Source organism: Hemicordylus capensis, chromosome 1, assembly GCF_027244095.1.
Source record: "Hemicordylus capensis ecotype Gifberg chromosome 1, rHemCap1.1.pri, whole genome shotgun sequence".
Lineage (NCBI taxonomy): Eukaryota > Metazoa > Chordata > Lepidosauria > Squamata > Cordylidae > Hemicordylus > Hemicordylus capensis.
In genome coordinates, this window is record NC_069657.1 from 109,598,508 (window position 1) to 109,609,711 (window position 11,204).

Sequence of the window (11,204 nt, forward strand, 5' to 3'; positions counted from 1 at the left end):
GCCGGTCCCAAAGGACTGTCCATCCTGTGAGGGAGACAGAGAGTGTAGGCAACAGCATCGCTGGGTGGGAGGGAGGCGTTCCGTCTGAGCCAAGGCTTGAGGACCCTTGTTTTGCCAGATTGTCAGGCATTTTTTGTGAGGTGAGGTCTGCGGACATGTCGCCAGAAACCATTGTGTTCAGCACAAGTGAGGGCTCTTTCCCACAATATAGATTGTAGCCACGATTCCCTGTTGCACTGGGCTTGTCTCGTAAACCACTGGCAATGCAGGCAATACTGTACTCTGCAAGACTCTCCCAAACTGGACAAAGTTGGTGGCTGTCAGACGTCGTGATTTTGGCTCTACAAGCCGTGCAGCATTTAAAAGCCGTAGTGTTTGCCATAAAACGTTGGCTAGCTATATGTCCAACCCCCAGCAAGTGGGCGGGGGAGGGGATGGGGACGCAACAGCCAAAGGTTACATATAAGAAATACTGTGGCAACTAAAAATAGATAAGAGGGAGAAAGAATAAATCTCAAGAGATAGGAGGAGGGAGAAAGTAACAAATGTATGTTTACAGCTTGGAAGCTCTGGCAGATTCAATATGAATACGACAAATATCTATATACCATTTTCCAACAAAAGTTCCCAAAGCTGTTTACATAGAAATAAAGAAATAAATAAAATGGTTCCCTGTCCCCAAATGAATCACAATCTAAAAAAGAAACCTAAGATAGACACCAGCAACAGTCACTGGAAGACTATGCTAGGGGTGGATAGGGCCAGTTCCTCTCTCCCTGCTAAATAAAGATAATCACCACTTTAGAAAGGTGCCTCCTTGCTTGGTTTGCAGGGGTGCTATCCCTTCGATAGGATAGATCAATGGGTGTTATCCCTTTGGTGAACAATGAAAAACTGAGTAGGTAAGGGTATGCATGTACTTATGGGATGCAGGGAGGATGGAGCTGCAGCCAAAATGAGCTCTAAAATGACAGCTTAGAAAGTTCCCAGCCAGGCCTTCACACAGGCACAAAGCTCAGTTGTGTGAAGAACAGAGACCACCCAGAAGAACTGACGTTTCCTCCAATTTTTTCAGGGTACCCCTAGAATGACATTGAGACAGATATAGAAAGAAAATGCAAATTCCACTCTGCAGAGTATTAATAACTTGCCTGGTTCAAATTTCTTACTGGACATTTGGGGCCCATTTCAGGCAGCAAAAATGAGGAAGCCCATTTGGTATTTGGGGCGTGTGGGGGCATGACATTCTTAAACTCTCATGGGGCAGTTTACTGCTGGTTAGTGGCAGAAGCAGATGCCCAGTTTTCTTTTTAAAGCGGTATTTAACAGTGTTGGTTCCCCATGGCAAGCTCAACTTAACCCACAGTAAATTTCCTTAGAACGATTCTATGTCATAATGTAGCATTATTTCCAGGGCATTGGGGGTGGGGGGTGGGGACAACTGTGTGTGGTATAAACTATACTATAAAAGAAAAACAACACCTGCCGCCGCCACCACCAAACAATGATGAATTGTTCCTCTGTGAAACTTTACATGGATTTCTCACTCCACCAAATAACATTTCATCCTCACCACCCCTGAACCTTTTCAGCACCCTCAAATGTCATTGAACATACTTCTAAGAGAATGTTCAGATCAGTTCTCTGCATACACACACTTCAAAATACAAACATATAAAATGAGAAGCATTTGTGATACAGAAAAAGGTGTCTGTGCGTGCGTGCACGCAGACATACACACTTTTCCTATACCACAGAACATTTCTCATTGTTTTAGTGCTTCCTTTTAAAAGTTTATTTAAAGTCTTAATGTAAGGCTTTATGAATGTGTACACTGAAATCTACACACCATTAATATCATTTGCATTTGAATCTAAAGTAATGGATGTGTGCAAGGCATTCATGTGATGGCAGAGCCTTGTGCAGCTTTTTAATATTATTTAAAATAATTTTATTTTTAAATCCTAGATCATATTTCTATCCTAGGTCATTACTATATCATTTACAGATAGACTGATATCCTCCCTCTCCTCTCCCTTTCCATATAGATCTCCATCTATAACAAAACCTACATCTCAGAGCTAAATTAAATGTTACATTAAGCTTTTGACTGGGGCTAATTGTGCTTGTTTTAAAACTTAAGTAGCAGCTAGTTTGAGATCATGGTGATGGGAAGGAGGACTTTAACCCTTTGACCATGACATGGTCCTGATTTGGATCCATTCCTCAGTTGCTATTTAACTTGGGTGAAATACTTGTGTTGATGCCTACAGGGGCTCTTTTTTCTCAAGACAAATAGCAGCTGAGTGTAGGAGGCCTGATCTGGATCAGGTCTGTGGTGGGGGCAGAGGGTTAACCCCCCCCCCTTGGCTGCTATTTCCCCCAGTAGGGCAGCTCCCATTCGTGCCAACTTATTGCATAAGTGGCAAATGTTATCACAAAAAGAAAATAAAATAAAAGAGAACAAATGTAAACTTCCCAGCAGATAGAAATGTAAGAGCAATAGTTGAATAAAATGCTTGTATAATTTCTTAGAAGTAAAAATCAGACAATGCAACAATACAAAAAGGGGCAGGGAGCATTTAAGTTATTTATGTAGGAGGCCTTTTCAACAATGCATGCATACATACCTTAATGGGTTCTATGTGGGAGTCTGAAGGTGGGGAATAAATACATAAAATCATCAGTGTTTTAAAAAAAACAACACAACCAATCAACCAAGACTTATAAATCACACACACCTTAGAATGGATAGAGCCATCATTTCCAAACTCCCAGTATTGATATATATTGCTTTTGTCTCTGTAAGAAAAATATTTCTTAAGTGATAGTATAGTTTAAAACATTTAACATACCCTTTTATCATACAGTGTAGTTATCATAATTAGATTTAATAAATAATTCTGTTTTGGCAAGCTTATTTGTGATATAAGGATTAGAAAAATACTATATTAGTGTGGGCTTTCTTAAAAAGGGCAACCATAACATAAAAGCTGACCTTCCTTGTACAGATCACTAATTGTGTAACCATTTCAAAGGTTGACCTCACGTCCAGTGATAAAGTGATAATATAGGCAAGTTTTTGACTTGCCAGCTATGGCAAATATCTTCAGTCTCTCACACTTCTGGATATTTGGGGGTGGGAGCAGGAATGTGAACTAGGGATGTGCACGGAACTGGCGGGGGGCCAGTTCGAAGGTGGGGGTGGGACAACTTTAAGGGCAGGGGAGGATGTACTTACCCCTCCCTCCACTTTCATTCACTTGAAACCCGGTCCAGTGGGATGGCAGTGTACCTCCTGCTGCCCTGTCCACTCTTTGGACCAGAAGTAGGTGGAAGTAGCTCGTGAGTGTGCGCACGTCTGGAATGCAGGCATGTGCATGATGTGCATGCATGTGCAGTGACATGTGCACACACGCAAGCTACTTCTGGTCTGAAGAGCAGATGGGGCAGCAGGGAGGAACACTGCTGCCCCGCCGGACCAGTTTTCAGGCAAGCGCCGATGGGGGGAAAGCAGAGGGAGGGATAAGTGCACCCTTCCCCACCCTTAAAGTTGTCCCACCCCTGCCTTTGAACCCCTCCATCCGCGTGGTGGTTCGTGCACATCCCTAATGTGAACTCCAAGAGCCTACTAATCTTTGATAAGGGTTTATGCATACACAGTTAATTAGGCTTTGGACTCCTCAGACTAGGAAAGTAGTACTGGCTGGCCCAAAAATAACTTCCACACCCTTGTATGCAAAAAGTAATACAAAAGACAAAATCTTTCTTGCGTACAGTTTCAACTTTGACCTATGCTAGGGAAAACATTGTTCCAGATCTTGAAAGGACTACAGGTAGGTGAACCTGCCTCTCTATTTATTACCCTACTGCAATTGATGTAAAGTATAGATAGTGGCCAACATCCTGACTTACAAAGCACACACACATTTGCTGCATTGCAGAGTAAAGCAGCATGGGTGTTCTTGAAAAGGGGTAAAAATTTTACCAATCTCTCCTTCCTTCTGAAGCAATCTGTGACTTCAGAGAGAAAGTATGTCCCTGAGAGTCATGCTATCTAAACAACTTTGAGAACAACGGGGGGGGGGGGGGTCTTAAAGGAATAGCAAAAGGAAATAAAATATGGTTCCTGTTCTAAAGAAGCTCACCATCTTAAAAAACACTCAAAATAATTTTCACAATTGATCTCTAATCTATTATAAACATTGATTTCACTGTTAACTCTCTTGTTTCTTTTATCTCCTGATCATTTTATAAATAACTTTCACAAATGATTTAAAATGAGTCAAGAAAGTCTGGGCAACGTCTGACAAGAATTTAATAGTCCAAAAGGAATTGCAGGATAATGATAATTTAGAAGATGTAACTGAAGTACAAAATATGTGATCACATTCTCTGATAATATTAAGTTTACCTAAGTACTATATTGCCAAAAAATAAAATATTGTATTGATACCGTTTTTGTAGATTTAGCTTGTAGCCTTCAAGAGGTATGCCATCCTGCATTACAGCTCTGATTGGATGACCAACAGCCAGGCTGGCTTGTACCATAGCTCGACTTAGAATCATTCCAGTCTTTCAATGAATGGGGAAAAAAGGGTTTGAATAAGTTAAAAGAACCAGAAAATTCAACAATGTGTTACAAATAGAGAGGTCATTATGCCTGGATAACTCAGGATATTAACAGTTGGAGAAACTGAAACACTATCCACAACTTAGCAGTCAATGAGCCCTGCTCAAAACCAGTGATCTTCTGTACAACAAGGGTGGCATTTTACAGTTCAGTGCAAAACAGAACAGACCCTTGATATCTTCATTTGTCCTTTTCCTCTGCATATTTCACAGTGCAACGATTTAGGGTCCATAACGTGTCACTTGCTCTTCTATAACTACTGAGTTTACTTGAAATATGTATGCACAGGAAAAAAGTTCAGTGAACTGCAAAGATTGCAACAAATCTATAGCCACTGAGTCAATTTAAAGTTTTATTCCAAGTCTAAAGCAATGTTGGTTAAACATCCTTAAAATCTTTTGTCTTTAAAAAAGCAGTTTTGCAGCAAGCACACAGTAGCAAGAAAGCTGTTGTAGCTGCATGTTTCCAACTGCCTATTAAAATTACGTATTTCTCTAAGGCTGCAGTCCTTAGCATTAAGTCGTGTTGAAAACTTGCTTTTGAGTAAAAACAGCCAGGATTGGGTTGCAACCCAGATTTTAATAGCTGCTCTCAAAACTCAAGGCAATTAAATGAAACAACATATGCAGATTAGCAGTGGTCCCTGCTCATGATATATTTCTGATATGGCTCTGCATATAAAACAAGCAGACCATTCATGCTCCATCTTCTCTCATCCACAAATCAATCTTCTGTTTAATCCTCAATCTCTAATTCCAGAGAACACATTATTCCCCAGAGGGAATAATGGGGAATTTCAGCAGCCCCATAACTCCACTTGGGGGGCAGCAGGGTGGCCTAGAGCGGGTTGTGGTGTAGTGCACATAGGGTGCCAACCACCCCCCAAATGACAAGCCCATGGGGCACTAGGTTTTGTTGTTTTCTTTTCAATGTCTGAGGTGTTCTTCTGAGAGTAGATTCTCTGGTAGGAAATGAGAGAATCCTCTGGGCCACTCTGGGCCACCCTGGTGCCCCCCAAGTGGAATTATGGGGCTGAGGAAATTCCCAATTATTCCCTATGGGGGGAAAGCTTAAAGATGTGCAAACTTCAGAAAAAAATTAAAAACCAACCCTTTCACCAATTTATTTGAAATCTGGGTGATAGCAGGTACCCATGGGGCACTACCACCTGATCCACTCTTCTGCCCCCCAAACCCCTTTTTTGCCCCAAATCTGCCACAAAGACATGCTAACTTTAAAAAAAATTAAAACACCCCTTTGCCCAATTTCTTTTAAATCTGGGTGGTAACTTCCTTGTACCCATTGGGCACTGCCACCCACCACAACCCACTCTGGGACACCCTGGTGCCCCCCCACGGGAGTTATAACTAAGGCCGCTGAAATCCCCATTATTCCCGATGGCAAAAAGCTTAAAGACAAACAAACTTCAAAAATCTTTTAAAAATCACCCCTTTGCCCAATGTCTTTAAAATTTGGGTGGTAGCTTCCACCCATCCCACTCTTTTGCCCCTGGAACCCTTTTTTTGCCCTGAATCAATTCAGGTTCAGAAAATTTGGGTACAAATGGAATCTGGGGTGATTGGGTGGCGGACCAAAAAAAATCGGGAGTGATTCAATTCGGGTACAAATCGAATTTAAAAAATGGATTCATTCACATCCCTAATATTTTTCTTTAGAGGTCAGTAGAATCCTTTCACATTGCTAAGCTAGTCTCTGCCTGATCAGAGTCTGAAAGAGAGATTGCCTGAGAGCCGCTTGAAGGTACTCAAGCTTTCTGAAGGAAGAACAGGCTATATGTGCAATAAATCCATAAATAATATTCAGTGGCCCAGCAGACACTGTCACAGAAGACATGGGAACCCACCAGAAATTATTGGATGTTACCAAGAATAAAGCTATGTCAAAATCCTGTCCATTATGGCAGTTGACTGGAGTCAACAATTTCCATACCCTGATGCAAAGCAGGAGATATCACTACTACCAAATTGCCTTTGACTGGCCCATTTATGTTCCATCAGAGACAACTACCATTTGCCACCCCATGCTCCAGTTGTACTATGTGTTCTCCATCTGAGACTCGCTAACTTGAAGCCGGTGCGTCATCAACAATGTGTGTGCTGCAGAAGGGGAGGGAAGAGAGTGAATACTTGCCTCCTCTGCTCCTATCTGGCTACATGCTGAAGAACAGCATACCCCTACCCTTACCTGACTGACAGGCTTCAGAAAATTAGCACTGAATACTCCCATTGAAATTAATAGGACAAATAAACATGTCCCATGAATTTCAGTAGAACTGCTTATGAGTGTGGATGTGAACCAGAGACTGGAATAGCCTATCGACCTAATTGTAAAACTTAAATTTGTGTTATGATATATATTTATACATGCATACTCGTGCGTGCGCGCACACATTTAAATATTATAGTAATTAGATGGGCTACTCCAGTCACTGGTTTACATCCACACTAAGTTACTCATAAGAAGTCTTATTGGAAGTTTACTTGTCCCATTAATTTCAGTGGGAGTACTCATGACTAAGTAAGTCTGGATCTAAGTCAGTGACTGGAGTAGCCTCTCTCATAGCTACGAGTCCTAATGAGCAGGAGGAGACACCAAAGGAGGCATAGGTGCCTCTCCTTCTCAGAGCCTGTTTGCTTTCTCTCTCTCCCATCCCATCCCGCCCATGTTAATGAGAGCCACGCTGCCTGCAGGCTGGCCATTCAACAGGTAGAGCTACACAGACTGGTTAATCATGGGCCAACCATGCGGTTCTACCTGATGAATGGCCAGCCTGCAGGCAGCATGGCTCTAACAAACTGATGTAGAGTGGGATGGCAGAGAGAGGAGTAAACAGAGCTCCAATGAGGAAAGGCAACTTCACCTCTTTTGGTGCCCCCCACCAGCTCATTAAGACAAGCCACTCGTGTGTGTGTGTGTGTGTGTGTGTGTGCATATACACACATTAAAAAATTCTATGGGGTACTTGAGCTGTAGGTTTGTGACAGAAGGGATATTCTTGTTTTTTAAAGTTGGGAACTCCTGAAATAGTGTAATGCATACACTCTCTATAATGTTTGGTTCCCCAAAATAAACTAACAAGTAGTAACAACAATTATTTCACATATCAAACATCTGATTTCAGATGTACACCATTAATGTTGATGTGATGCCTTTTCAGTGTGATACCTTTGTGATCAGCCACACATTAGAAAGAGGCCAGAGTGCTGTGGTTATTGAAACTTGCTGGTCATTTCTTCTGGGAAAAGCCTTCCTCATATTTTCCATGGTAACTGACATAAGAAGAATCATCTGGGGATCAGCCTACATGTAATAACAGAAATTATGTAATGTTTAACTTTAGATTACTAAAAATTATATGAGAAAATTCTATGCAATGTTTATGATTAAAATACATTATCACCCTAGCCCTCTTTAGATGGTATAAACTGAACGCTGTACATGAATACAGTGACAAAAATGGGTCCTGCCCAGCCCGATCACTCACCCGCTCAAAGGTGGTCATGGAAATGTTCATCTGAAGAGATGTATGCTGTGTCCATGAGTGCAAACATTTCCATGATTGGGAAGCTCAGGCATGCCAGCCTCCTCATCACGGAAACATACACACTCATGGATATCCATGACCGGTTCCTCTATGAGGGTGAGTGATGGGGCCAGGGCAGGACTTCTGGCCCTATTTTAGTCATTGTACTCATGTACACTATTTTGTTTGTAACATCTGAAGAAGGCTCCTACAGAAGTCTAATATGGACTTTGTCTTGAGAATGAAGAAATAGCATACTGTTTGTATTCTGAAGCAATCTAGCCTCCCACATTTTCTTCATTGTGAACTAAGGATGTGAACTAATCACAATTCTGCTCCATTTTCATTCCATCATTATGGTCATTTCCTTCTTCCACCCCTCTTTCTTTTTACCAAGAACAAAGAATTTCCATATTTTTTTATGGAAAACAGTGAATATGCACTTCCAGTCTAGTTCTTCCAAAGCATTTCCAAATGTGAGCTAAACTTTACTACTTTAAACTATAAAGGAACAAAAATTGCAAATTAAATTGTTTCATGGCAAGGACACACACACACACCAGTGGCAAGCCAAGACTACCTTCTGGTTGAGGCAGGGCACCAAGTGCTGTGCTCCCATTTTTCATGTGATGGCAATAACTGCTGCCTGATTTTGTGTGTGCAAGCACAGGTGCACACACATGCTTCTGCTGCTGCTTACTCCTCCTTTGCAACAGCAATAGCTGCTGCCACACAACACAAAGCACATGTACCTGCCACTGTCTCATCCTTGATGGCCACTGGCTTGACAATGAGAAGGTTGGCTCCAAAGAGTACCTGCAGTACTCAAATGTCATTGCTTCTTCCATTTCCTTCCCCTTCCCCTTCCTCAGGCCAGCGGCCAGTGAGAAAACCATCGGCAGCAGTAACAGTGATGAGTGTCTTTTTGATAAGTGGTGGCTGTGTCATTGCTTAAAGAAGAGCTGCTCAGATGGCAGGGGCAGCAGAGGGAGGTAGCGGGGATATCTTGTCACCCCAATGGCACCCCAATAATTCACCCAGCACTTGATGTTACCTTCTCACCTTGCTGCATGGAAGAGCCTCCCCAGAGAGAGGGGAGAGTACAGGTATGTGCCTCCATTCAATAAATTTTGGTGGATCTACCTTCTATAGTCTGCCGACAATATGCAAACAATATTTGCCTGCTTCTGCCGGATGGCCGGAGTGGAATGAGCTTTTGGAGGACTTTGGAGAGAGCCGCCCTACCCCAGTTTTAAAATTGTGTGTCAAAGAGGGAAACAAATTCCACCTTCTGGCATCTAGTACTATGCAAGTCTACTTGGAGGTAAATCCCACCATTATTGTACTACATGGAAGTAAGTGTCAGGCAAGGTGCTTGAGTGTGTAGTGGCTGACCAGCTCCAGACACTCTTGGAGGATCTATTTCTAGATCCATATCTAGATCTATTTCAATCAGGCTTCAGGCCTGACTTTGGAACAGAAACAGCTCTGGTTGCTCTGTGGGATAGGGCAACCAAAGTCCTGTGCAGAGAGAGAGAGAGAGAGAGAGAGAGAGAGAGAGAGAGAGAGAGAGAGACGGGGCAGTGTATCTCTCAGCAGCTTTCAATACCATTGACCATTGTATCCTTTGGATAGGCTGGCTGAGTTGGGTGTGGGAGGCACTGTTTGGAGGTGGTTCTACTCCTACCTCAAGGCCCGCTCCCCAAAGGTGGTGATGGGGGATTATTGCTCAACCCCTTGATAGTTATGCTTTGGGGTTCCTCAGGGTTCCATTTCCCCCCGTATGCTGTTTAACATCTACATGAAACCACTGGGAGAGGTCATCCAGAGATTTCGTCTGAGGTGTCATCAGTATACGGATGACACTCAGTTGTATCTCTTTTTTCATTAGATGCAGGTGAGGTGGTGACTGTCCTGAATCAGTGCCTGGATGCAGTAATGGACTGGATGAAAGTGAACAAACTGAGACTCAATCCAGACAAGACAGAAGTACTGGTTGGTGGTTCCTCTGCCCAGGTGAATGATGTTCAGCCATTCTAGATGGGGTTGCACTCCCCCTGAAAGACCTGGTTTGCAGTTTCAGGGTGCTGAATGATCCAGCACTATCACTAGAGGCTCAAGTGGCCTCTGTGGCTTGGAAATTTTATCGGCTTTGCCTGATACACCAACAGCAACCTTACCTGGACAGAGATAGCTTGGCCACAGTAACTCATGCTCTGGTAACTTCTCGCTTAGATTACTGCAATGCATTGTATGTGGGGCTGCCTTAGAACATGGTCTGGAAATTGCAGCTGGTACAAAAATAGGGCTGCAAGATTATTAACTTGGACTGGATGTTTTGAGCATATTACTCCAGTGCTTTGTCAGCTGCACTGACTCCCAGTCCATTTCCGGGCCCAATTCAAAGTGCTGGTTTTAACATTCAAAGCCCTAAATGGCTTGGTACTGGGTAACCCGAGAGAGTGCCTTGCCCCATATGAACAAACCCAGACTTTAAGATCTTCTGAGGCCCTCCTCCAAGTTTCCTGCCAAACGGGGTGAGGTGGGTGGCTACTAGGGAGAGAACCTTTTCGGTGGTTGCATCCCGAAAAGGGTGCACTGGGGAATAGCCTCCCCAGTGAGGTTCACCTGGCTTCATCACTTTGTTCTTTTAAGCGCCAGGTAAAGACCTTTTTGTTCACTCAGTCCTTTTAAATTTTGATTTTCAAATTTGATTTTTAACTGATTTTATAAGAGCTTTTTTAATTGCTTGTATTGTATTTTGTATTGTCTTTTTTCCCTTTTGGTCTGTTATGATTTAATGTGTTATCTGTTCTTATGTCATGTTTTAATGTTGTGTTGTGAGCTGCCCGGAGAACAATTTGTTCTGTAGTAGCTAACAAATAAATTTTACTTATTTATTATTAATGATTAATCATAATTATAATTATTATAATTCTTAGTTCAATATCACTTATTCCCAGTACATCATGTGAATAGGATTTTTGTACTCACTAACACTGAGCAACAAACCCATCAGTTCCTGTC

At 42.4% G+C, this 11,204-nt stretch overlaps 1 protein-coding gene across 20 annotated transcripts in view; it reads right to left on the minus strand.

The window, feature by feature from the left end:
- DCDC1 (doublecortin domain containing 1) overlaps nt 1-11,204 on the minus strand; it is a 474,105-nt gene that overhangs the window by 166,841 nt on the left and 296,060 nt on the right. For all 20 annotated transcript variants that reach the window (XR_008312997.1, XR_008312998.1, XM_053283046.1 and 17 more), the window contains 3 exons: nt 7,820-7,954; nt 4,457-4,575; nt 2,742-2,802 (listed from right to left, as the gene is read on the minus strand). Coding sequence is in view for 18 of the 20 variants with exons in the window: in XM_053283046.1 (XP_053139021.1) it covers nt 2,742-2,802; nt 4,457-4,575; nt 7,820-7,954 (315 nt within the window). In the remaining 2 variants the exon portion in view is untranslated. The remainder of the gene's footprint in view (nt 1-2,741; nt 2,803-4,456; nt 4,576-7,819; nt 7,955-11,204) is intronic.